This window comes from Gadus macrocephalus, chromosome 18 (assembly GCF_031168955.1).
Source record: "Gadus macrocephalus chromosome 18, ASM3116895v1".
NCBI lineage: Eukaryota > Metazoa > Chordata > Actinopteri > Gadiformes > Gadidae > Gadus > Gadus macrocephalus.
The window spans coordinates 5,819,917-5,847,289 of NC_082399.1; the positions used below are offsets into that span (position 1 = coordinate 5,819,917).

Genomic DNA, 27,373 nt, shown 5'->3' on the forward strand with positions numbered 1-27,373 from the left:
TAAAATCAGGGAAACTGTTGTATCAGTTGGTTTCGTCGAAGTGACCGTACGTTTGTCATTTACATGGAAATATTATTGATATTAAACCGTATTTTCCCATTATGATCCATGGTTCACGACTTAGCTAAACCCAATGGGAAAATCCCCCCGTTTTAAATGACGTTATGCAACGCACGTATTGAAATGACGACAAGCAAACAATTCTTGTGAAAAAACATGTAATAATTATCCAGCATAAAACTGTAGTGTGAAGTTACAAATCAAAGTCATTTAAAAAACAAAAAAACAAAAATTAGGGATTTTGGACTTAATCATTCGCTACAAAAATATATTCTAGGCCACGTAATGCTAAAATTCCCAGCATCTTTTGTTTAGAGAGAGTACCAAAATATTTCCTTGTGAGTTTAGACTAAATAGCAGCCAAGCCCTTGTTAAAATAGACCCACTGTTCCACACACAGATACAGATCCATATACATATATATTAAAACATTTCACTACAATATCTTAAAATTACATTCCTAAATTACATTATTCATTACGGGCATAAAAACGATTTACATACAAATATTAAAAGCCCCATAAAAAGTTTGTTTTCCCTACAAAACAAAAACAAGAATGGCCGCACGATCCGGCCAACCTGATTGGATGAGTACCTGCGGCAGGTTACAGCTCGATGGAATGGGTGATACGATTGGACGGGAAAAAGTAGGCGGGCTGCAAGCGATCCAATGAAAAAGCTTGTAAGATGCCAGATTGATTCTGTCATTGTGGTAACTTAATAAACAAAACAAAAAAACCCAAAACATGAGAACAATAAAATAATCTTCCGTGTCCGTTTATGTGCCACATCCTTTTGATTTCTTTTTTTTTTTTTACTTTGGGACATCCTTTTCCTTTCCCTAGAATTACACGTCGATCTGGAAGATTTAGTCTGTCATCACAATATCAAAAACTACTATCCAAAATAGGCACAAAAATTATCATTGTCATCGTGGCCTTGCTTCGCTGCATCCATGTGGATGCGTGGGTGGGGGTTGGGGGGTGGGGTCGCGATCGGAAGGGTGGAGGGTGGGGGGTGGGAATGGGGGTCCAGCAGGACTGTGCAGCACGTGGCGAGTGATTGATTGGTTGGTTGATTGGCAAACCAGTTCCACAGTAGAAGAGGAAACCGACAAAGGCTGGTGGTGGTGTCAGGCTGACGGGGGCATTATGGTTGAGGAGGTGGTGGTGGTGATGGTGTTGTGGCAGTTGGAGCAGCCTGCTTCTGTTTGAACAGCCAATTCTAAGGCCTGTGCTTTAAGGGACTTTATGGGTGGAGGGGTCGGTCGGCGGGTTAAAGCGTCCACTTTACAGTCCTCGTTTATGGGGGTGGCGGTACAAAGTTCAGCATGAGCGCGCGCGCACATGTGTGTGTGTGTGTGTGTGTGTGTGTGTTTATAGGGAAGGGTGGGTTGCAGTGTCTGGTCTCTAGGCACAGGCGGTGGTCCCTCCCCTGCTCCGTCCTGATTGGCCGACAGGGCTGCCCAGAGGAGTCCGTAGTCCTGGAGGGAAGACGGACCACGGCCGTCTGGGGGTCCCTGGGGAGGGGCTGCAGGTCGCGGGTCGCTGGGTCAGTAGTGGTAGTAGAACTAGGACTAGCGGCAGGGCTAGCCGCACTAGGACTAGTTGTAGTAGTAGTATCGTTGGTCTGGAGGAACGTCAGGAGGCGGGGGCTCCGGGCGCTAGCTCAGTCTACGGGGGGAGAGGAGGGACAAACAGGACATTTGGCTTGGGAGAGTTGAACACACATATTGACCAGTGAGATTAATACCTTACACACACACACACACACACACACACACACACACACACACACACACACACACACACACACACACACACACACACACACACACACACACACACACACACACACACACACACACACACACACACACTAGGGCTGGGTATTGCCAGGTACCTCACAATTCAATTCAATTCGATTCTTTAGGTCTTGATTCGATATCGATTCGATATTGATCCAATTGCTTCGATATCGTTTCAATAATACGTGGAGATGACAAAAATACCTAAATATAATTTAGAATTAACCATTTCAAAATGAATTAACCATTTCATTGTGATTTAACTAGCAAAAAGGGAATACACGATTGTATAGTATTTTTCCTGAGATTAACTTGCAGCATTAAAGTAATAATAACATGGACAAATGTAAAAGGGCATGTACATTTAGGCATACTCGCGTCTAGATTACAATGACTGAGAATGCTTCTTTTTTTGGAAATAATTTATTTCCAAAAAAATCTGAATCGAAATTGAATCGAGAACAAATAAATTGCAGTGCATTGATGAATCGATATTTTTACCCAGCCCTAACACACACACACTTTTTGTGCCTTTATGGCAGGGAAGAGAGACAGGAATGAATGGATCCTCAAACTTACGTGGGCTCTCCTTCTAGTGACTTCTGGATCTCCTGGAGGACCTCTGAGGAGACATGAGAGCATCATTGGGACTGGCTCGCTGGGCCAGTGCTCAAAGGGGCAGGCGTTCAAACGGGAGCGGGCGGGTCATGCAGGCGGGTGGTTAAACAAACACACTCGTGTTCATTCATACATATAGATATCTATAGCTATATCTATACATATCAGGTTCACTAACACGGGTGACGTCATGAGAACATAAAGATGGGAGCGTACGACAATGCAGTCGTGTCACAGACAGCAGCAGGGTGCGGGCATGACATAACGCTGTGGTGAGGTCCATCAACATCATCAAGTACATTCCTTCTCACGGTGCGGTACTCACGCTCATCATTCAGCAGAGCGTGTTCCATAACGCTCCTAGCAGTGCTCTCTGGAATCACACAGGCAGCAAGCACATCAGTACACACACAGGGCCACGGACAAGACACACGCGCAGGCAGGTAGATCGTTAGGGGAGGGGAGGGTGGGGGTGTGTGTGTGTGTGTGTGTGTGTGTGTGTGTGTGTGTGTGTGTGTGTGTGTGTGTGTACATAGCGCTTGATATTAAATCACGACATTTGACAATGCTTATTATTCGGCGGGACATGAACACAAGCATGGAGGGAGCAGCGGTCGGTTGGCATGTGCGTTTAATGCATGAAAGCGTCACATTTAGTAAGTTAAATGTGGATCGGTGATTGGGTGGCGCTTGACGGTTGAACTTTGTTTGTTACCTGTGTCCGCGTCGTCCCTCCTGGCGTTTCTGCAATGACAGGATGAGGTGGATGAGAACTGGAGGCCGAACGGGCGAAAAAGAGTGTGTGTGTCCGTCTGTCTGTGTGCCTAAGACTTAGTGTGTACCCATTGTCGGCGGAGGCTCCGTCGGGCGCCGCTCGGCGCTTGCTGGCCGCGGTGGCGTTGGCGGGGACCTCCACCAGCGAGCGGGGCTCCACCACGTTGCGGGCCGACAACGAGAAGCGCTCGAACTCAGAGGGCGAGATCAGGTAGAAGCCTAAGGGGAGGGACACAGGGCACGAGGGTGAGTTCTGCACGGCTCGGGCCCGGAAGTTCAATTTCAATTCAATTGTATTTTTATATAGCCCTTAATCACCATTAGTCTCAAAGGGCTTAACAGGCCACTTCCCCAAAACGAAGGCGGTTTGGGGAAGTGATTTGTGGTTAAAGGTGAAATATTATACCACCAGGTATGAGTGTGATTAGCCGTTACAAGCCGTTTTGAAAATCTGCCTCTTCTGACATCACAAGTGGGCGTATCCCCCTAGAGGCCGATTTTCAAAACGGCTTTTAATGGCTAATCACACTCACACCTGGTGGCATAATATGTCACCTTTAACACATCAGTGTGATCCATCCTAGGCGTCGGAACACGCGTGAGCTTTTCTCCTAGAAATACGAAGGGGTGAGTAAACCCCCTGTTTCAGCAGGAGAACTTCCTCGCCGGAGAGGGAAACCCAACCCAATCAGAGGCCATAAAGAGAGGAGTAATGCTATTAAACAAAAGGGACCCGTTGGGATTCATAGTAACAGGTGCAGGGCGTCGACAAACAGTCTGAATAACCCACGTCACACTTGTTTGAGGCGGCGTGCGAAGCCGATAGAAAATGACCACTATGGAAAAGAGTTTCAGCCGCAGGCAGCAGACTTACTGAACACAGAACTACCCCAAACACAATTTGTTAAATAATAACAAATGTTCACAAACATGTGAAACATGTGAACCCCTAACAGACCAGCCTTCGACCGAGTGAACGCGGTTGTGGTTGTGATGTGGGGGTTGTGGTTTGGGGTGAACACGTCCTTCAACACAACAGCAGTACAGGATGGGCGTGTGTACGCCCTGAGTCTCACCCTGGCCGTGCTTGGTGAACACGCAGGACGCGATGCCGCTGACGTCCTCGCGCCGAATGCAGGGGTGCTGCACCTGCATCTTGACGGAGGGCAGCGACACCACGTTGAGGTCGCCCTGGTTGGTCAGCACCACCAGGCCGCTCTCGCCCGCGTCGGCCGTACGGCTGCTGCCGAACCAGGCCACGCCCACCCGCCGCACCCGCGAGCCGTCCAGCGCCGTCAGCTTCAGCTTCATCTTGGCGCTCACCTTGGGCAGCGTGAAGATCTGCAGAGAGAGAGAGAGAGAGCCAGACAGACAGACAGACAGACAGACAGACAGACAGACAGACAGACAGACAGACAGACAGACAGACAGACAGACAGACAGACAGACAGACAGACAGACAGACAGACAGACAGACAGACAGACAGACACGATGGGGACAGTTAGAATTATTCTGTTTGTGTTTTGAGTTTGTGTTAGACAGTGAGAGTTAGGTCTGTGCAATTAATCAAATTTTGATGGAGATTTCGATTTTTGGGTCAAATGATCTCCAAACTATGATTGAGGGGAATTTTTGATTCCCCTCGATCATTATATAAAGTATATTCATTTTATTAATTAAATATTTTCAGAACAGCTGGATACATATTTGTACATTATTTTCAATTTGAACATTTTCTTATTGAACATTTTGTTTATTTTTTTAAGGATTTCAAAGTTCTCAGATACAAAGTGTTATTTTGGAGAGAAATGCTGAATAAATGCATCATGTTTTCAAACTAAAAAATAATCATGAAAAATCGTGATTTCAATATTGACAAAAATAAACCGTGATTATGATTCCGCTATGGTAATGAGTGAGTAAAAAAAGTGAGTGTGTTAGGAAGACCGTACGAATGCAACGATTAAATTAAAAGGTGATACCACCAAGTGTGAGGGTGATTAGCCATTACGAAAACCGGCCTCTGGTGCTGGTTAGAGTGTCTGAGGGAGGTCTGTCCGCGGGTCTACCTTGAACTGCTCCTCGGAGACCACCAGCAGCTGGTGGGAGGCCTGCATGTCGGGGGAGCGGGCCAGGTCGTGGGCCACCTCCAGGGGCTCGGGGAGGGGGGAGCCGTGCCCGTCCAGCACCACGATGGCCACCACGGGGGCCCGGTGCATCAGCTGGATCTCCTTGGCTGGGGAGGGCCAGGGAGGGGAGGGTGAGGACGGGGCGAAGGGGAGTAACAACACCACAAAGAGGACTTTGGGTGTAGTTATGACAGTCGACCATTGTTGGATTGAATAATCAAAACAGACAATTTTGTGACGACTTTCAATGTCTTTACTACTGGTTTTTTTATAGTCTTGTCACGTTTAAAATCTCAATAAATCATAGAAATTGCAGTTTTACATGACCCGAGCTGTACCCATACCACACTTCGGTAAACCCTGGAAGTTTTAAATCTAGAAGTGGACAGACGGGATGTGATCTTGGGATCTTACCGGGGTGTGCGGTGATGGGTTCGTCGGCGCGGTGTTCCACCGACGGCATGCGGATCATGTACGCGAACACTGAGCCGCCGTTAGTCCCCGCCCATAACGAGGCACTGTTGTGAGAACCTTAACCAGGCGAGAGAACGTAAACTAGTCAACAAAAAGAATCTTAATGATTAAAGCACCTCTGGTAGAACAAGCTTATTGCAGTCACTCTTTATAATAGGCTTATTAGTGAGCCAATTAAAAAGGGAAGTGATGGACACTCCTTAAAAAGTGAACTGCATACATATTTCCGCACTATATCCAATGATGCATAGCGGATCAAAATATCATTGTGATTAATCCAATGTCGGCACATAATCAGTCTCTGACAACCCTGCCTTACCTATTCCACAAGTAGTTAACTATAAAGTTGGGCTGCTCGATTAAAAAATAAAAACTCCAGATTATTCAAACAATTATTTTTGAGTTTGAAAACATGATGCATTTTTCAGCATTTATCTCCAAAAAAAACACTTTGTAACTGAGAACTGAGAAAATAACCCTTAAAATAAATACAAAATATTTCAAGAAAATATATATATAAAAAATTTATATTAGTTTGGAGATATTACCAAAAAATCGAAAACACAATAAAAATGTGATTAATAGCACAGCCCTACTATAAAGCGTTCACTATAGAGGGAACAGGGAACGAGGGGAACATCTGGTAGCGGGACTCACTGTCTGACAGGAAGGTGTCGGCGAAGTAGAGCGTCCGCACGAGGCCGGTGAAGGAGTCCTCAGAGGAGCGGGCCTCGATCTTCCTCTGGACCGGGGCCAGCTCCATCTCCGCCAGCTCTGCCTCCAGGCGGGCGTTGGCCTCCTGGAGCTAGAAGGAGCGCACAGGAACGTGAGGAAGACCGTACGAATACGACGATTCAATTAAAAAGGGGACATGTTGTTCCACCAGGTTTGAGGTTGATTAGCCATTATGAAAAAACGGCCTCTTCTGACATCACAAGTGGGCTTATCCACATATATGTTTGACGGATACATAAGCAACGTTTGCTCCAGTCCACTGGGTCGGATGGTACAGTACACTGATCTATCCAGCAAACATCTAGGTGGACACGCCCACTTGTGATGTCAGAAGAGGCGGATTTCATAAACCTGCTTGTATTGGCTAATCACACTCGCACCTGGTGGTATAATACGTCACCTTTAAAGAGGCAGCACCACAACCACATTAGATAACCTAAAACGTACTCATACAAACATTTGACGAATGTTTGGTGTTTGCGCTTCTCATCGCTTTACGGTCGGGTAAAAAATTAACTAAAAACGTGAGAATAATGCGTTTGCGTTCTGTCAAAAGCGAAGAGCCGTGAAGGCGGTGCGGCACCTTGGCGGCGTTGGTGACGTGGTGTTTCCTGAGGGACACGCGGCTGCGGCGGATCCTCCGGAACGACTGGCGCAGGGACTTCTTGATGCTCTTCACCCGCGACAGAGGGCCCTCCATGGCCAGCTGGTCGCTGGGGTTCAGGGTGCACCTGCACGCCACGGCCCAGGGGAAGGAGGAGCAGGGGGAGACAGTCGGGGTTAGCAGGGCGAGAGGGGACTCAAATGGACACAAGATGAGAGGCACAAGCACTTTTTATTATTATTTGCTTAAACAGCAAATATGCATTTTTGCTATAGAGCAACACAATCACTAGTGCTGATCGCAATCGTGATATCAGCCTTAGCGATTGTATAACTGCAATTTTCTTTTTTATTTGTGTTTTCTTTTTTATTCTATTTTTTTTTTTTTTGCACTATTGAGAAACCTAACAAATCTGCACTGCAGAAATGCTTTTATTTTGGAAAAAATATTATTTATTTAATTTTGTAAAATATTGTTATTTTGAAAACACATTTTTTAGTTTTTGTATTTTTTATGCTAGTGTAGGTATGTATGTTTGAGTTGAGAAATAAACATTTTAAAAATATCAGTAATCTGTGTGCACTAATATTCACCATTACAGACTGTGCCTTACATTTTAGGCTTGTATTACCTGACATTGGCGGTTCACGCTTTACTGTAGCCTAATAAAAGAAGGTACTGCTTCATTCGTGCGTTGTGAACAAAATCACAGTCTCGCTAAATCGAGCGTGTACCTCTTGTGCTTCTCATCGTCAGAAAGGTTCCCAATATCTGCTAAATGCACCACATGGACTCTCAAAAAAATACAATTTTTTTGTAAAGCCCTTAATCACAGGTACATTCTCAAAGGGCTTAACAGGTCATGTATGTATGACATCCCCCTTACCCTAGCCCCCCAGAGGGCAAGAGAAAACTCCCTTAATTAGCAAGGAAGAAATCTTGAGATCAAACGCAGAGTGGGAGATCTCTCCTACCAGGGATGATCAGGAGTGCAATGTGTGCCATAATTGACATACATACATCTATGGAGGTCAGCGACACAGCATAGACACAGCACAGCGGACAAAGCGCGAGACGGCCCTACACAGACACCTTTACAGCCTACGTCAGCAGAAACAGAAACACTCCTCACTTGACCAGCACAGAGTTCTTCTGCTGGTAGTCGTAGAGGCCGAAGCCGTGGCTGGTGCCGAACGCCACCATCTTCCACTCCGAGTGCAGCGTGAGGGCGGTGACCACGGCGGGCGGCTGGCACTGCACCAGGGCGAAGGGCTGGAACCCGGGAGGGAACAGCACCGGCTCCTCCCGCACGTCCAGCCTCGTGTGGCCCTGAGAAGGGGGAGAGGGAGGGGGAGGGTGAGGGGTCGGCTTTGCAGAAATGGTGGGGATATGGGTAAGCTAGGTAAGCTAGGTTAGCTTAGGGAGTTACTTTTATTTATTTTTTCTGTTTTGGTTTACATAGCTCTCTGTCCGCTATGATTGGGTGAAATGCTCTGTGGGAAGATCTGATTGGAGTTGGCAGCGCCTGCCTCCGTATGAGACAGTTTTCCCTGGCTCATTTCTGACCAATCAGGGTATCTCTTCCCTGATTGGTTGAGGAGGGAGGGGATTTCTTTGGGGGGGGTTATATTTTTTTAAATCTTGCCATTCGGCTCACTCTCTTTACAAGCTTACCTACAGCAGCTTTAACTTGCGTGTGTCTAGATTGGATCTGACAAAGTGGTTTGACTGTCAGGATCTATGACTATGAAATGGGACAGCCCCTCCCCCCTCCCACACCACTTTCCCAGTTTGAGGCTTACCAGAATGCTGCATGAATGTGCGCAGTCAGTCCAACTGTGGCCAAATTGTGCTCGTACAAGCAAAACACAAATTTACCAATTTCACACACGTTAAAATCCTTTCTGTTTTTCCGTCTTTAGTGTTCTCAAGGACAAGCTCTGGATATACAATTTGTGCTGTCAGACATGTCACAACATGAGGGACTCAAACTTTGCATCAATCTTTTTTTCAGTGCAGTTCCCGACACAGAATCACTGCGTTGATCGCCCGTATCAAGCCTTAATAACACGAGGGATTCACCGGTGTTCTGTTCCCCACTGAGGAGGACTAGGTGGGAACCAAGATTGCTGCCTGGTGGGTCACCCCGGTGGCTCACCGGGCAGAGCGAGCACCCACCATAAACCCTAACCCTGATCGCAGCGACCCGGGTTCGATTCCTGCCCGTGGTCATTTGCTGCATGTCCTCCCCTCTCTCTCCCATTCCTACCCGTCTTTCTCAAACTAACATAAAACATAAAATCCTTTAGAGATTGCGGCCCGGTGCAGAGGCTCCCTTACCTTCCAGCGGAAGCCCTCCTGCCCCTGCAGTAGGTCAACGATCTTGGCCTCCACCGTCTGCTCAGCTGCCTCGTCGTTGAGCTCCAGCACCAGGATCTGGATGGATGGAGGGGGGGGAGGGGGGGGAGGGAGGGGGGAGGGGGGGGGGACCCCAAAAGGTCACCCCAAAAGGTCACCCACGGAGCCGTAGCAACGGACCATGGAAAGCTCAACAACAACTACACAAAGCAAACATGCCTCAGAGGTATATGTACAGTGGATCAACGGTGGATGTTTGCCTAGGGCAGGGCATCAAATAACAGCAGGGCCTTTTCCCGGTCAGGATTATTGCGCTTATCTCGCTAAGAGGGGAACCGCCACGCTTGGCTGTGCTCTTACGTCAACATCAGTTTTCCGCAGGACGTCAATATGGAAAAGTTGGATCGTGACATCAGCATCTGACTGATGATGTCAATGGTCCAACTTTTCCATTGGACCGAATCAGAAGACACGCCGCCAAGGGTCAGACTTTTCTCGTGGGATGTTGCCCGACCTTGATTCCGTCACACCCCACCGTATGAAGCGGCACTGGGCTTTAGGCTCTACTGTGTCGGGGGACCAGGGGGAGGAGGAGGACCAGCGGTACCTGTCCTGCAGTGCCGGCGACGGTCAGGTAACCGCTGTATTTACACAGGTGGATCTTCTGGACGCCCAGCCGAGGGTCGTCGCTGTAGGGGTCGAAGCAGCCCACCTGGCGGGGGAGAGGACACAGGAGCGCAGGACGATGAGGAAGCAGGGTTTGTTTTTTTATATTAAAAAATGTGACATGATTTTTTTTTTCATACGCATCTTTATTTTAAGTAGTACGTTTAAGTAACCAGATCCAGAATTCTAGAAGCTGATCCGAGGTATTTGGGCCAACCCCAACAGGGCAATGCGTTAACAATAGCCGTCATCCGTGTTTATGGTTTCCGATGTATTTTCCCGTGAACCCCGCGTCGCCATTGGTCAAAAGCACGCACCTTTCTGAAGGGAGGCCACTCTCCTTCAGAGCTCTGGTTCATGTTGTCGTTGGGGTCTGCGTCAGTGTGGAAGACCCCCGCGGTGCTCAGCTTGTACATGGGGTACAGGCACACCCCCGACGCGTCCCAGAACCGCACCGTCCCGTCCTCGTGTCTTCAGAGAGGAACGCGTCCCGTCAGAGCATTCATTTTAGAACACAACACTGTCATGCAAGTGACTTGCATGATAGTTTATCATACATTTATTCATGTTTAAATATAAATTATATTTTTACTATTAGTTTGAGACCAAAGACGGAAATAAAGCGTGACTCATCATACATTTCAGCACAAAGAGAGGTTCACAGACTTGAAAAAGTATAAATACACATAGTTGAAGAAGTTACAGAAATAGAAAGGTCATCACCAGACGATGCCATCAAAAAGCAGAAACATCCATAACCAGTCATGACATCTGTGCACAGAAGTGTCTACAGCAGCTAAACCCACCCTGTGAGGAGCAGATCCCTCTGGGGGGGGTCCTGACCCAGGTTCTGGCCCCCTGTGATGGGCCACGGCTGGAGGGAGGAGGAGAGGAGAGGTGAGAGGGGTGAGGGAAATGAAAGTTTTAAGTATAATCCTGTAGTATTACCATCTGGACGACGGGAGAGCGAATGGAATGTCTGTGTTTAAGGTATCGGCATACCACGCTGATGAGCTTAAAAAGGACTGTGAGAGTGTGTGTGTGTGTGTGTGTGTGTGTGTGTGTGTGTGTGTGTGTGTGTGTGTGTGTGTGTGTGTGTGTGTGTGTCACAAATACACGAAAATAAATACTGTACTTTTAGTACAGTACTGTTTACATTTTTCACAAGGATTTCCAGAGAAAATGAATGAATAAAAAAAGGAGGGGGGGGGGCACGATGCCGAACCAGACAGCCGTGCCCCCCCAGAAGGGGAGGCGGGCGGGCTGACCTTGGGGGAGTAGTGTGTGATCTGCAGCTGGCCCGCGGCCAGCAGGCGCTCCCACAGCTTGAGGGGGATGGCGGAGACGTGGTGGGAGCAGGTGATGGCCGAGCTGTGCAGGGGCACCAGGTAGGGCGTCTGGATGACCGGCCAGCCCTCCGTCTGGAGGTCTATCACCACCAGCTCCTCCTCCACCAACACCACCAGGGCTCCGGGGTCGCCTGCACAACACACCGCCGGCCAGGGGTTCAGCAGGGTAACACCTTACGGGTGGCGATTACATGCGTGTGCTTTATACAAAGTATACACAATATATTGAAGTTCTTCATGGCAATGGCCCAGAATCTAAAGTATATAGAAAGTGAAATAACTTATAAATGTTGCGATGCAGACACGCATCTTTTTAATAGCACGTGTATAAAGCAGTACTCTGTTCAGGTAGAACATAGCAGAGTGTGACAGTGCGCCTTTCATATCTCCTTCCAGAAGCGCAACTCTTCAGCTATCAACACATGACGGAGCTGGCGTCGGCCATGGTTTAATATGGAGGGGAGCATTGTTCACTTTGACCGTGCGCTCAAAGTGGACCGCGAGATGAACGACCTTCAAAGAATTCCACTTTGACCTCAGTGGACTGACCTCTCGGAACACAGCTTTTTTTTGACAAATCTTCATTTCTAAACTTTAACACATGTTTAATTAGTTAAAGGGGTGATATTACGCCACCAGGTGCGAGTGTGATTTGCCATTACAAACCGCTTGAAAATCGGGCTTTTCCTGTTTAGGCGACATCACAAGTGGGAGTGTCCACCTACATGTATTATTGATGGATCAGTCCACCAGCCTTACCATTGGTCTGTAGACTGTTTGCTTATCTATCCAGCATACATCAAGGTGGACACTCCCACATGTGATGTCACTGAAACCCTGGAAAGGTCAGATTTTCAAACGGCTTGTCGCAGCTAATCACACTCACACATGGTGGCATAATACCTTTCATCATGCGTTGACCCCTTTAAAATAGTCTTTTGTTGGCGTACGCACCTGTGTGCAGCGGGCCGTCCCTGATGACGAAGTAGTCGATGATGCGGGAGGTGAAGTCCAGCGCGACGTGCGTCTTGCCGTGGATGACGCTGATGCAGTGCCTGTCCCCGTAGCTGGCCCTGGGCATGCCGCCGCTGAACAGCAGGAAGGGAGGCCTGGACGGACACACACACACACACACACACACACACACACACACACACACACACACACACACACACACACACACACACACACACACACACACACACACACACACACACACACACACACACACACACACACACACACACACACACACACGTTCAAGTTCAGCTCTGTTTGCAGAGGGATTAATGTGTAACAAAAGAACAGGCAAACACGCCTGTTAAAAACGGTTCAAGCTTCGGTGGTGAAACAATGGCGGGATTAACGCTGACATCACCCTCGCCCAAGACGAGGCGGAGTTACACGGCCTATATGGCTTTGGTCGTTTGAGGATGTTGTTTGGGTAGGAAAGGAGTGGGAAGGGAAGTGGCTCAAGATGAAAAGGGAACTCACCCTTCTTCTGTGGGTAGCTGGACGATTTTGGAAATGGCCTTGCATGGGAAGTGGCCTATAAGAGAAAAACAGAAATAAAATGAATTTTTGTTTGATTTTCACTTTTACATTTGGTTTAGACATTCGTGTGATTTTGTGTCTCGACCCATCGAAAAACACGTGGCAGGCAGGGAGAGGGACGCTCTCTGGAGACCTCACCGTAAGGAATGTCTGACTTCTCCTCCTCGTCCTTGGAACTCTGCCCCCCGACGGTCCACCGGCAGTAGCTGCCGTCGCTATGGGAACTGAGAATATGGCCGCCGTCCTCCGTCCACCAGGTGCTCTCCAGTTGCTACGGCGCAGAAACAAGTCAAGATGAACAGTCTTAACAATATGATGACGAGTATAACACGCTGGCCTGACCAGACGGCGTCACCAACCGGTGCCAACCAAAAGGCCTAAGGACGCAATCGGACGGACCAACAGCCAATCAGAGCAACGAATCGTGTCGCACGTCGCTGGCAGCCATCTTGGTTGTTTAAGAAAAGGCCTCGATGGCGCTCCTCTGTACATCATCGTATCAGACCAGCCACATCAAAGGTCAGCCCACCCAGGCGGCAGGGGTACCTGCGTGGCGGGGATGTGCTGGACGGCCTGGTGCTTCTCCAGGTCCCAGACCACCATGAGGCCGCGGCCGTAGCCGATCACCACCTGGTTGGGGTCCACCGGGTTCTCCTGCAGGGTCTCCACGTGCTCCAGGTTCCTCCGACCGATGTAGTCCTCTGGTACACTGGGGGGGGGGGGGTGACAGAGTGACAAGGTGAGAGAGAGTGAGTGAGAGAGTGAGTGACAGATAGAGAGTGAGTGATAGAGTGAGTGAGTGAGAGAGTGACAGATAGAGTGTGAGTGATAGAGTGAGTAACAGAGGGACAGATAGAGAGTGAGTGATAGAGTGAGTGAGTGAGAGTGACAGATAAGAGAGAGTGAGTGAGAGAGTGAGTGACAGATAGAGAGTGAGTGAGTGAGAGAGTGACAGATAGAGTGTGAGTGATAGAGTGAGTAACAGAGGGACAGATAGAGAGTGAGTGATAGAGTGAGTGAGTGAGAGTGACAGATAAGAGAGAGTGAGTGAGAGAGTGAGTGACAGATAGAGAGTGAGTGACATAGTGTGTGACAGATAGAGAGTGAGTGATAGAGTGAGTGAGATAGAGTGAGTGATAGAGGGACAGATAGAGAGTGAGTGTTAGAGTGAGAGATAGAGTGAGAAACAGAGTGTGAGTGATAGAGTGAGTGACAGATAGAGAGTGAGTGATAGAGTGAGTGACAGAGTTACAAAGTGAGAGAGTGACAGAGTGAGTGACAGAGTGAGTGACAGAGTGAGTGACAGAGTGAGTGATAGAGTGAGAGAGTGAGTGAGAGAGTGAGTGAGTGATAGAGTGAGTGAGTGATAGAGTGAGTGATAGAGTGAGTGATAGATAGACTCCTTCCGGGGACCTGTATCAAGGTTGAATTGCACCTTCATTTTTTTAAGTCACAGTGTTAATGTTCCCGCTATCGGGAACCAGGGAAGCAAAGAGCACCGGGGAAACGTCTGACCCCTGCTAGGAGTGTTTGCAGAAACTATCACTCCTCGGTGTACACTTTACTTCATCGTTGCACCATAACGCACCCTCGTTGCCATGCGCGTGCCACGGTTTCTATAACGGAATCTGGAAAGACGGAAATTAACAGAAAGCACGCTGTGTCGCCAAAACATTCCCCCTGGTCTGCCCGAGTCTAACTATAAAGATACTGCACATGTAATTTACTTCAGCCAGGAGCACAATTTAGCTTCTTTCCGTCCTTCCTCAAACTTTCCAGGCGTCACAGTTACAGCGAGGGTTCACCGCGACTGGATGGGAGCAGCGGAAAAGGTGTGTGTGTGTGTGTGTGTGTGCGTGTCGCTCTCTTTGTCTTCGCTCAATAGGGATGGAGGAAAATCCAGGTTTGGAAAGTAGAAGCCTGCCACGGCGCTCCACGCATACACTGAGCAAGCAAGATTTCACCAATTCAGCAGTACAAAAAATAGCTTTGCACTAATTCAGCAAATAAAGATGATTAATTCAAAATGCCGGGGGGGGCTTTCACTTTTGTGGAGCTGCATGTTTCCACCTGGGTGTTTACACAACAAAGTATAGGGAGCAAACAGACGTTCATCCGTCAGATCAGTCGAGATCATTCCGTGTGTACACATACACAAACAACCATCAACACACTTTCCTTCTGTACCCACCTGTTGGCCACCTGGTCCAGGCTGATGTTCCTCTCCTCCAGCTCCCGGAAGCCAGGGACCTCCACCACGAAGACGTGCCCCCCCTCCGTCCCCAGCAGCAGCAGCTCTCCTGATGAGTGGGCCAGCACCGACGTTACCCTGGTAACGCTGGGGGGAGCCCTGAAACAGGAAGGGGGCAGAGAGACGAAAATCAATAGAAAACAAATTTTTCGGGGGTTTTCTCTTTGAGTTCTTTTTACCCATATTTAACCGGGGAAGAGCCCCACTTAGTTTAAAAACGTCTTCTACAATGGTGTCCTGGCCAAGATGGGCGGCAGCGCAACGGTTTCAGATTGACAGCATGGGACGAATTGCAGACAATAAAAGTTACAAACCACAACATTGAGAAATGCAATTTAAATCAGGTCCGAGGTTCACAACAGTGAACAGTCTGACTTGCCTGCCTCCAAATCCCACAGGCAGGATTAAAAAGCCCCCGATGGGAGCAGCCCCCCACGAGCCGACAGGCCAGATGAAAAAATGCATCTTTCTTTTCTGTAATCTTGCAGCCTAGCAATCGGAGAGGTTGTGGTGAACGACATCGTACCCTGGCGGTCCGGTCAGCGTGAAGCGTCCGATCTCCAGCAGCTCAGACACGCCCTTGTGGGCCCTCAGGGTCCACATGTGAAGGCTGTTGTCATCCAGCAAGGTCACCAGCTCCAGCTGTGTGTTGAGACACGCACATGGGGTCGGGTTAGGTTAAACTACAACATACACCAGACACACCACGTACACACACACACACAGTGGATCCGCACATTCCCTAGCATTGCCATTAGAAGACTCGGCATGTAACGGTGTAGACATCAGTTATCCATAAATTCACACTCTTTTCCATCACCCGATTGGCCTTAATCACCCGACGGCCATTTTGGTTCTAAACGCTAGCCGGTGGCTCACCTGGAAGGGGAGGAAGTGGACCCGTGTGACCACGGCGTTCTCGTCGTGCAGGCCCATGAACTCCACGCCTGGGGCTCCGTAGCTGAACCGCCGTCAAGGAAGTGGCGGGAGTAAGGTGGTGGTAGGGGGGGTCCACGGGTCATATGAAGTGTAACACCGAGTACACCCAGCATGCACAATACTCGCCTCGCACATGTTTTCATTACAACTCTGCTGGTGCTTCTCACAGAAGCCGGGCAGGAGTTGGAATGTTCATGTTTAATTGCTTGTCTTACAGATACATACATATACACACACACACACACACACACTAATTGGTTAACCTGAGTGCTTGGTTTTACCACCAAGTCATCGTGGGCTTCGGAGAGGACAAGGAGGCCTGTTGTGGGGACCGAGCCTGGGGCCGCCAGTGACAGCTGCTAATGCTGCGCAGTGCCACAGCCTTTGGTGTCGTTTAGGTCGGGACAATCTCCTTTATTGTGTGAGTGGATTATCCCACAGGAGGGAAGGCACAGGGGTTGTCACAACTCTGTGTCTGTGTGTGCTCGGGTGTGTGTATGTGTGTGTCCAAGTCCATGTGAATGGGCAGAAGGCACTTACTGGCTATGCCGCACTTTCACAAAGCATAATTATGTGAAAGGCTATGAAAACACACACACACACACACACACACACACACACACACACATTCACAGTCACGCCCCCACACACACACACACACACACACACACACACACACCTTTGTGTGGGTGTGTTAGTGTCTGTGCGCCTGTTACGCAACATCGTGGGAAAACAGAATACCTTTCCCAGGTGGCTGCTTGAGCGGCACACAAGGTGTTAAGAGTCAGAGCCAGTGCACACCGGCAGGTTCCAACACGAATAGAGCATCGTCTCAAAAAAGAAATCAAATAAAGTTGCACCTCGCTCTAACTGTACCAACCACACAGATGACACACACAGACTGTGACTACGCAGCACAACGAAGGAACAGGAGAGAAATGCAAATGCACACCCACCCCCCACCCCCGTACACACACACACACACACACACACACACACACACACACAAACACACACACACCCACGGTAGGATACAGTTTGATGGCTCCGGAGCGAGTCCCGATGGCCAGGAGCTGCAGCGAGGGGCTGTAGCCCAGAGCGCTGGGCTGGTGGGGGAAGCCATGCTCCACTGTCTGAGAGAGGGAGACGCCGAGGAGGGAGAGACACGTGGAGGAAGGGGGAGGGAGAGAGACACGTGGAGGAAGGGGGAGAGAGAGAGACACGTGGAGGAAGGGGGAGAGAGACATGTGGAGGTAGGGGGAGAGAGAGACATGTGGAAGGAGAGAGAGGGTGATACAGGGAAGGAGGGAGAGGGAGAGACAGGGAAGGAGGGAGAGACGCGTGGAAGAAGGGGGAGAGAGACATGTGGAAGGGGAGAGAGACGTGGGGTGAGGAGAGGGAGAGAGACGCGTGGAAGGGTAGAGACGTGGGGTGAGGAGGGGGAGGGAGAGATGTGGGGTGAGGAGAGGGAGGGAGAGATGTGGGGTGAGGAGAGGGAGGGAGAGAAGTGAGGAGAGGGAGAGAGATGTGGGGTGAGGAGAGGGAGAGGTGGGGTGAGGAGAGGGAGAGAGACGTGTGGAAGGGGGAGAGAGACGCGTGGAGGGAGAGAGTGGAAGGAGAGGGGGGAGAAAGAGAAAGGAAGAACAGAGTAGAAAGGAGGAGATGATAACAGGAAAGATAGGAATGGAGATGGGAGCAGAGCAAGAGAAGAATGAGGAGGCGGTAGTGATGGTTAGATAAGCGAAAAACCAACACTCGCTGCTGCAGAACTACTCTACGGAGGAAGTTACCGTACATATATGTACATGACTAACTACGGCTGTTTCAGCAGGTTATGCTTAAACAGAAAAATAAACTGGTCTACCCAATTCCTGAATGAATAATCATCCAGAATTGAAAATGTGCCAAGTCCTGACGGCTCCACAGCGGCCAACGGCTAGCAGTTGGCCTCTGTTAGCAGCACCACCTGCCACTGGCTCATTAATGTGATTACAGGGTTATCCGATTCCGAGACCTCTTATCTCGCTGATTGGCAACGTAAAATCCTGTTGTCAGGGATATGAGAATGGTTGCGTGCAGACGATCCAAGCCAACATGAACGGCAAAAAACGGAATAAACTCAAATGAATGAATATAAAACGGGACTGACTAAAATACATAACAGAAAAACTCAATTTCATCCATTACCACAATTATAAACTAGCCATTACCTGGAAATAACTTGCTTTCCTCACAACGTGAGGTAAGTTACAGAATGCCTTGGAAAATGCCTTGTAAATGTAATGTTATCGAAGAACACAAAAGTAGTGAAGAAAGTTCACAGATGAATCTTCTAATCCTCATCATCAACTCGACCCAGGGGCCTCACTACACTCAAACCCAGGGCCCAGCTACAGTCAACCCAGGGGCCTAAGTACACTCATCCCAGGGGCCTCACTTCACTCAAACCCAGGGGCCTCACTTCACTCAAACCCAGGGCCTAACTACAGTCAACTCATCCCAGGGGGCCGGGGGCCAGGGGCCTCACTTCCCTCAACCCAGGGGCCTCACTTCACTCAACCCAGGGGCTCACTTCACTCAACCCAGGGGCCTCACTTCACTCAACCCAGGGGCCTCACTTCACTCAACCCAGGGGCCTCACTTCACTCAACCCAGGGGCCTCACTTCACTCAACCCAGGGGCCTCACTTCACTCAACCCAGGGGCTCACTTCACTCAACCCAGGGGCCTCACTTCACTCAACCCAGGGGCCTCACTTCACTCAACCCAGGGGCCTCACTTCACTCAACCCAGGGGCCTCACTTCACTCAACCCAGGGGCCTCACTTCACTCAACCCAGGGGCCTCACTTCACTCAACCCAGGGGCCTCACTTCACTCAACCCAGGGGCCTCACTTCACTACAGGGCCCCGGTCCCCCCTCTCCTCACCTTGTTGAACTGGTAGAGGTCCTGCTTCAGCCGGTCCCTCTGGCTCTCCTGCCCGTGTCGCCTGAAGCGCTTCATCCTCGCCGCCACCAGAGGCCCTGGAGCCTGGGAGCGGGAGCACCACTACACCCTGCACCCAGCCCCAGGGAGGGGGAGAGGGGGAGAGGGGGAGAGGGGGAGAAAGGGAGGAAAAATAGTTTATTTTTATGATGATGGCGGCTGAAAAACAAACCTTTCCCACAAGGGGGTTTCGGATTGGTTTGGCTCGCTGGTGAACACGATTAATAATGAATTGCATTTATAACATGGCTTTTGAAGGCACTCGGAGTGCTTCACATGGTGAGTGAGCGTGCGAGTGGGAGGGAGGGGATGTCACACCTCCTCACCGTCGCTGTGTGTAGCACTGTTTGGGCGACGCAAGGCAGCAGCCAGTGTGCACCAACATCCTCACCACACACACACAAATATATTCAAACCCGAAAGGAAAAGTAGTTTAGCCCTCTACCAATGCGTCTTGAATCCTGCTCCGTGTTTCATCTCCTCTTTATATCGTCTCTTAAAAGGTAATAATGAACCCGGGAAGAAGGGGTCAGGTGGAGGGGAGGGGGCGGAGACTTAAGGAGCTGGCCAATGAAACGCAGAGTTCAAAAGGACCACAGAGCGTGAAGGAGTTTATAAGAAAAAAAAAAAGAACGTCATCTCCACATCAAAGTGGGAAGCCGCGACGAATCCTTAGGTCTCAGGTAGATTACGACGTGGCTGTCGGTGTAGCCGGTGTTTGTGTGCGTGTTCAGATGCTGGATGGGATGTTGAGCTTGACAACTCAACTAGAATCTGGCTGAGATGTGCGTGGTTCTTCGAAGACAACTGGGGTCAGAGGTCGATAGGGGCCGAACAAGGGTGCGGCGGGGAGGCCATTGTTGTCTCTCACACACACACACACACACACACGCACACTTTCTATAGAAGCCACTCCAGTGTGTTGGAGAAGGGAAGAAAGGGCTTCAAAGAAGGAGAAACTGAGTTCCTTGCATTCTTGTGTCGATCAATAAACCTGGAGGAATTCCACCAAAAAAGCAGCCATATTGTTACCCTTATGGGGGGGGGGGACCCCCTCCCCCATGTTCATGCTAAGCTACAAAACAGAGCTGAAAATATATATACTATAAGAAAATTCACAGAAGAATCACTATTCTTATCTTCTTTGTTTATGAATTGAATCACAACTCATTTTTATTTTTTTTAAGTAATTAAAAAATATATATTTTCACTTTTGTTTTGGCTATTCCTTTGGGTGTTTCAATTACTGAAATCAGTTGGTTTATCTTTTTTTAATATAGAAAAATCCTCTTAAACACACAGTTTACTCTGCTTCCCACACCGCATCTCAGCGCACAGTGGACTTGAAAAGATCCTGAAATCAGAACCCCTATGTACTGAATTTGTTATCCGAATACCGAAAGGCTCCCTCAACACACTGGCCGTCCTTTAGAGAGAGCAGCCCCTGTCCTGCTTGCAGATAGCTGACTGAGGAGAGGTAAAACGACCCAAACCAAAGAGAGCCTCACCTGTTATATAGGTGAAATAGGGCCTTGTCGACCCAGCAAAATGCAGTGTAAACCAGAGGGTTGAATCATATAGGTCTGTAGACATCGCCTTGCTCAATTCCAACAGTATTCCAACTGTTAAAATACAAACTCGACTTCACTTGAATATACAACCAGCCCGCCAGTCAAATCCTTATCACAAAATCTACAGAAATATTCAACATTTCATATCAGTCTGCACTCCTCCAGCTCCCTCCTCCCTCCCTCCCTCCCTCCTCCCTCCCTCCTCCTCCCACCCTCTCCACCGCCCTCCCTCCCTCCTCCTCCCACCCTCTCCACCTCCCTCCCTCCCACCCTCTCCAAGTGACACAAAAGAATGTCCACGTTGAGAAAACAAACAACCAAGAAGGAAAAGTATGTCTCGGGTTTGGCTCCAATCTAAACACACCAGGGATCTCCAGAACCATATCTGGGGTGAGTATGGAGCGGAGGAGGGGGTAGAATAATAATAATCATGGTCAACAGCCAGACCTGCAGGCCATTAGTCACAAGTCTGTGACCCAATCCAGCACAATGACTCAAGTTCCCCCCCCCCCACACCCACCAACAATGGCAGCCCGGTCAGTCGGGGCCAACAGGAGACATGGTTCTGCTTTATCCCTGTACTGCATCACTTGGTTCCTTCAGCCTCTTGCTCACCCTGCATCCTTTGGTTCCTCGTCCACACACTCTTCCCAAAAACACTTCCTCACTCACAATAGAGAAATATCAAAAACGTTGTGTCTGAACTGCTGTTGTTGTTGTTTGACCGCATTACAGCGCTGGTTCTGGGTCGACTGTGGGTTTGTCAAACCCCAAAACATGTTGGGAATGTTAGACAGAGCTTATAACATTGAGCTGGGTTACATGGCACCACTCATCATTCGAAGCCGAGATCTAGCTTCATCGCACAGTGCAGGTTTCAGTGCAAGATTTAAGTTCCCCCAGCCTGCACTGATTGAGTCATTGTGGTAAACTCTCTGCGGTGACTCGGTGATCAACTCGCGTGGCGTTGACAATATGTACATACGCAATTAGTCACCAGTGAGACTGTTGGTGATGAGCAAAGTGTCTGGAATGACGGATGTCAAGACGCAAGCAGTGAATGGATGTGAACAGAATTCACCGCACAAGAAGGAAATAGTTTGGGGACGATCGTGATAATTATCAAAAGTTAATAATACGTCAATAAGTTCACAGTAAATAGCTAACCGTGCGGTCTCAGTTCATTTTGGAAGGCTTGGAAGTACAACGTACATTAACGAGTCAGTTATTACCCTTGAGACTATAATGCTTCTTCTAGAGCCCTGAATAAACTGGGTGCAAGTCAAGAAGCTCAAAGCTATTGCCAACAATGGAAAGTCACACACACACACCCGCACTTTTATTAATTCACCAGAGACCCACAGTGAATTACCCCCCTGCATTTCAAAGACTTTAATTGTGGGCTTTCGTATCACTTGACAGACATTCGGTGTGAAGCTCAACAGGTCTTTCAATGTACTTAGCAAGGGACTACCCGCTAGTTACCCATGGCCTGTGCTCCAAGTCCCAGAGTAGATCGCAATTAGTGTGACCAAGGGTAATATTTAACACCGTCAGCTGTGTTACAACTGACAGCCCCCAACCACCCCCACCCACTCCAGCCTCACCACCTATTATTGGAGTTCCATGCAGCGGGTTGCTTGGATGAGCGAGGCAGACTTGTAGTCCATATTAAGAACATGAGAATAGTTATTAACAATATATGCATCACCTGACGTGTATACTGTGGTTTTCGAAACAAAAACGTAAACTCAATGTCATGCACATCAACACGGTATTGTACTTCAGAGAGGATTACTGAATCCATGAGTAATGACATGTGTGGAGGTCTTGTGGGTGGTGGACTAATGTCACCTTGGTCTGACAGACCGAAGGAGCAGTGCTGCTCACCAGCTGGCCAGACATAATTTCAACAATTTACATCTGTTGGCCCAGTGGTTACAAAATAGTACAGTTTCACAGCAAAACATTGGCGCAGGAAAGCTTAGTATCGGCATCTCATCGTTACGTTTGAGTCATGTTCGAGAAACGAGTTTGCGTTTGCACTTTGTTTCAAACTACAGCTTTGAGTGGTTAAAATATTGCAGAACCTCAGAAAACCAGCTTTCAGCTGCGTTGCCATCCAATTTAATATTTATATAACCCGTATTACAAGCTGTGGTAAAAGAAAAAGGAAGACCCGTTAAAGATTAACATTAAACAAGATAGGCTGGGCAGGCCATCGTGGCACACAGTATTCTTTCGCAGCACATATTTGCTCAGCCGGCATGATGTCACCAGCGATGTCCCCAACAAGACTATGTTTAAGTAGGTGTTGTGTGTTTGCGGCCTCCTTCTCAACACAACACTAGGTCAGGACTCCCAAATCAGTCCCAGCTTCAGGTGGACCTTGCCCAACACACACTCCTAGTGAGTATAGATTTTTCCTTTCCTGGAATATCCGATGACCGAATAGTAGCAACGACCCCAGTGTTGCAAGCGAGGTAGTGTGACAAAGGCTTCCTGTGTGAGCCACCCTGTCTACAGGCTTATTGAACCAATGTCAAACGTCTTTATCTGAGGCAGAGATATTTACCTGTGACGAGACGCGGGCCTCATACAACAGCCCTTATCGTCTGCGGGCTCAATCTAAAATCACTAAATCACACTTAAACACCATTCCTTCCTGGCCTTCCAACCCGCGTTTCTTTCCCAACTTTATTATTTAACCTTCGAAAACGGTTCCGACGCCTCTGGCGAATCCCAACGTGGTGATTTCCATTCTTCCCCAATCCAGGATGATGTCATCCGATTCCCAGCATATCAACTGATCCATCCGAGGGGAGAAAGGACTTTAATGAAAAAGAAGAGACTGAATACGCAACGGCCGTGATGAACATGCCTGCACAAGGAGGAGGAAACGCACGCTGCTTGGCTGAGAGGGGGCTCTTCGGTGTCTAAAACAGCATAGCTAGCATACTCCCCCTGACTGACAGAATGTGTTGCTGGAAAATGCCTGGCATCCAAAATATTGTAATTGTGGCATTACACAACAGGCAGCTATGTCAGCACTTGCCAAACTCAAGGAAGAGAGCCTGAATTATAGACTGCCCCGCCCATAACAAAATCTGGCATCGGTGTTCATCAGAAACCAGCCTTCCTGCGACTCATGTCAAAAACTGTACTGGTGCCAAAAAACAACAAAAAAAAAACACTAGTCACATGAACCTGTTACACAGCTTCATTAGACACTACAGCCTAGGGCCGGGGCCATAACCTGGTGTACACTCTAGCACATCCGTCATACATTAGGAATATCTGGTTTGTGATATTGTTATTCCCCACGATGCTTGTGACATAAGGGCTAACTTCGACGATGTGTATCCCTGACTCCCGAGAGTGTCTTCCGAACTCAATCAGGCTTGAAAGAAGCGATGCAATGCTGAAAGGTGATCATATCCGTCTTACAAACAATTCCGTAACATTCCTCGATGCATGGGAATACAAACAGACATTCCCTGACCCCCCCCCCGCTCACTCTGGACATCAGACGATGGTTGAGTGGTCATATCAGTGCACTCTTGGAAACAGTTTGAGAGGGGATCTCTGTATTCTTGGAGTGTGACGTTGACACTGGACACCCTGGCATGTGGTTCTTTAACTGTTATGTTGTGCCTTTCAGACAACAGTCATTATACACAAGGCCTAACATTTTTTTTTGTTTGGTTCGGGTTTCCGACCGACCCTGTCAATTTATGTGCGACCCAAATTATTTTATGAGCTTTAAAAAAAAAAAAAAAAAATTATGCAAACTATAATCACGTTTTGGTACAGCACCTCTTCATTCTGTACAAGGATGAGCGAATTTTCTCGTTTTTAAATGAAAACAACCTACCTATCATTCGCTGCCGCTGGAAAAAATAAAATAAAAAAATAAAATAAATTCCCTACCTACCCATGACCTCAACTGACAACCAACAGGAACCAAACTTTTTTTTTTTTTAGGCCCAACAACATGCCAGATCATTTTTCCTTCCTACAAGAACGCAACCACATAGAGAAGGTCAGTGAGGGAGGGCCCCTTGTCTTTGCTTATGGGAGGGCAATAGCTATAGAGATGCACCCTCCTGCACTGTCCCTGAACACAACAGAAACAAGATCTTGTCGATGCAGGGTGGGGCCGACAGGATGCCCCGCGACCCCACTGCACTTTTAAAAACGCCCCCCCCCCCCCCCCTCTTTCCTGTAATCAGAACTAGGGACAGAGAGAGATATGGGAGAGAGGATTTGGGTGGGTGTTTGTCATGAGCCAAAACTGAACGGCAGTTATTTAATAAAGTCGTCATTGACATTATTTTACTGACTAGCCTGCTATAACTGCTCATAAAATACAGCACTGACAACAATCTGCCTTTGTCTTTGGCAATAAATAAACATGACCAATAACATCTAAACGATGAATGAAAACTTTTCATTCAAGAGCCATTATAGTATGTCGTTGTTGACCTGTATTTTCTTCAGCTAGGTGGGAAATCTACTTCCTGCACAGCATCATCACTTAACAGCCAAGTATCTTTCTGATTCATCATGTCATCCACATTGTTATAATGCCAAAGAGAAAACACGTTGCACAGATTTCTTCATGAAAGGCTGGCCATCAGGCGGTTCATTGTTATTTGAAAACAGAGCAACGCCTCTCAGACACGTCGACCTGGCCAGGTAGGTAGGTGGGTAGGATTTGTGTATACAAAAACAAAAAAAAACTAAAAACAGTAATATATGTGGCTTGGGAATGAAAAACAAAAAGAAAATCCAGTAAACAGCACTAACCCAGTGTTTACAAAGTGGAGTCCCACTTTATCATAACTTCAGAAACTAATAATATACATCAGTCATCATTGGTATATTGGTCAGGCGAGCAGCCAAGTTGTTGTCTTCGACCTTACCCAACACCTGGGAGCAGCGCCTGTTTTGCCTTCATAATAGTTTCAGGTAGACCATGCAGGAGAAACTCTTTGAGAACAAAGGGGTTTTGTTGGGCGAGCCTTGGCTTGGTGCAGGAGGGAACTCACACGAAACACTGTCCTCCACCAGTAACCTGCTTACAGGACCAAAGGCTTTTGTTATGTAGAGATGCATCAGGTGGCTGAGAACTGCGCACGTTCTGAGTCGTTAAACTCAAAGAAATCTTAGGTTTGGGTTTTTGACATGGGGTATTTGCACTGGTCATGACAGCTCGTTTAGCTGTGCTGTCAACGAGTAGCAGCAGCAGCAGGTATCCATGGACATGTCGAACTGAGCTCTGTGGCATGGATCTGTAACGCTTCATCACACATCAAGTAGGGGGGCTAGGTGCGATTGCTGTCATTTGGCAAATCCCCCCTCAAAGTTGACAAACCGGTATAACCATATCGACTGCAACACAAGACTCACGCCCCTACCTCAAACACACAATTACTCACGGATGAAACCAGGCAGTTGGCTCAAAAGCCGTGCACTACAAACGAGGTGGAGACACACCTTGACAAACTGTGGCGTCCCTTATCAAAGTTAAACGAGTACATCATTTGTTTTCCCCGTGACAAAACATTGAGACGTACATAAAAAAAAATGCACACGCTTCGGTAGGGAGTGGAGCTTGTGGGTGATTTTTTTCAACTTATACACCCTATTGACCGTTTCTGTGTCGCTTTCCAGCCTGGAACGCAGGGTTGAATCACCTCAAGTCTCAATGAATGGGTCATGCATGTTCTGCCTAAACGTAGCCATGTAGAAGAGCTAAAGCTAAGCTAATTAATGTTTGCCTGTGTTGAGTTGTGAGTTGATTGACACACTAGCCGGGCTAGCTAACGTCTAGCTAATAGTACCGTCCAACTAGAGAGCACGTTAACCCACTGGGTCGGACCGTGTTGTGGTCCTACGCGGTGGTTCCGGACCCTACGGCTGGACGGACTGCTGGGGACCCGGCTCGCCAGGAGAAGACACCTGTGGGCGGCGGTCCTCCGTACCGTGAAGGTGTAACGACGGGCCCTCCTTCTCAAACTCACCTGACTCGAATCGCTCGTCTCTCAGCCAATGTCCAACGTTTAGAGTCGCTGGTTAAAATTCCCCAGGGTTGATGCTCAATGTTTGTGAGGCTCGCAAAGCTCCGCTTATCCAACCGGGGGGGAAATGACTTGAGCAGGGAATAAACGCGCTTTACTGTATCTTGCCGCAATAATTTCACATGAAATATAGTTTCTTTGCCGGTTTAAAACTTCTGTACGGATCCTAATCTTTCTGTTTGTTTCACTGCGGCAGCCTCGATGTTTCCTGATCGGCGCGTCCAGGGCTAGGCTAAACTTGACTGTCTTGCTAACTCCTCCCTTAAGCCCCACCCCCTTCCTCCAAGTAGAACTACACTTCCCATCAACCGGTGGCTTGTCTACACAAGATATGTCTGCGGAAAATAAAACACTTAAGATAGTATAATAATAGCCATAGACAATCCGTGTATAGACCTATATCCTAAATGATTGTA

General features: G+C 48.3%; 1 protein-coding gene across 3 annotated transcripts; it reads right to left on the reverse strand.

Annotated features, from left to right (window-relative positions):
* Positions 1 to 201: 201 nt before the first annotated feature.
* Positions 202 to 27,209, reverse strand: llgl2 (LLGL scribble cell polarity complex component 2). Of its 3 annotated transcripts, XM_060036568.1 has the most exons (26): positions 26,901 to 27,209; positions 19,247 to 19,373; positions 17,355 to 17,452; positions 16,260 to 16,341; positions 15,907 to 16,022; positions 15,321 to 15,479; positions 13,676 to 13,838; positions 13,268 to 13,400; positions 13,070 to 13,124; positions 12,530 to 12,684; positions 11,495 to 11,706; positions 11,033 to 11,100; positions 10,544 to 10,697; positions 10,168 to 10,272; positions 9,543 to 9,638; positions 8,335 to 8,531; positions 7,182 to 7,329; positions 6,521 to 6,668; positions 5,804 to 5,920; positions 5,330 to 5,496; positions 4,336 to 4,600; positions 3,328 to 3,478; positions 3,201 to 3,229; positions 2,811 to 2,858; positions 2,447 to 2,489; positions 202 to 1,733 (listed from the first exon to the last, which is right to left on the reverse strand). In XM_060036568.1, the coding sequence occupies exons 2-26, from the start codon at positions 19,319 to 19,321 to the stop codon at positions 1,724 to 1,726; spliced, it is 2,994 nt and encodes a 997-aa protein (XP_059892551.1). In that variant the 5' UTR covers positions 19,322 to 19,373; positions 26,901 to 27,209; the 3' UTR covers positions 202 to 1,723. The 3 variants fall into 3 exon arrangements, with proteins under 3 accessions (XP_059892551.1, XP_059892552.1, XP_059892550.1); XM_060036569.1 differs by lacking the exon at positions 2,811 to 2,858 and having other exon boundaries at positions 26,901 to 27,208; XM_060036567.1 differs by lacking the exons at positions 202 to 1,733; positions 2,447 to 2,489 and having other exon boundaries at positions 2,499 to 2,858.
* Between the last annotated feature and the right edge of the window lie 164 nt (positions 27,210 to 27,373).

Excerpts from the sequence above, each read along its gene's own strand:
- llgl2 (XM_060036567.1), bottom strand. The coding sequence starts at position 19,321 with ATGAAGCGCTTCAGGCGACACGGGCAGGAGAGCCAGAGGGACCGGCTG. Across the intron at positions 17,453-19,246 it reads ACCTCTACCAGTTCAACAAG|ACAGTGGAGCATGGCTTCCC; the intron begins GTGAGGAGAGGG and ends TCCCTCTCTCAG. Across the intron at positions 6,669-7,181 it reads ACGTCACCAACGCCGCCAAG|CTCCAGGAGGCCAACGCCCG; the intron begins GTGCCGCACCGC and ends CGCTCCTTCTAG.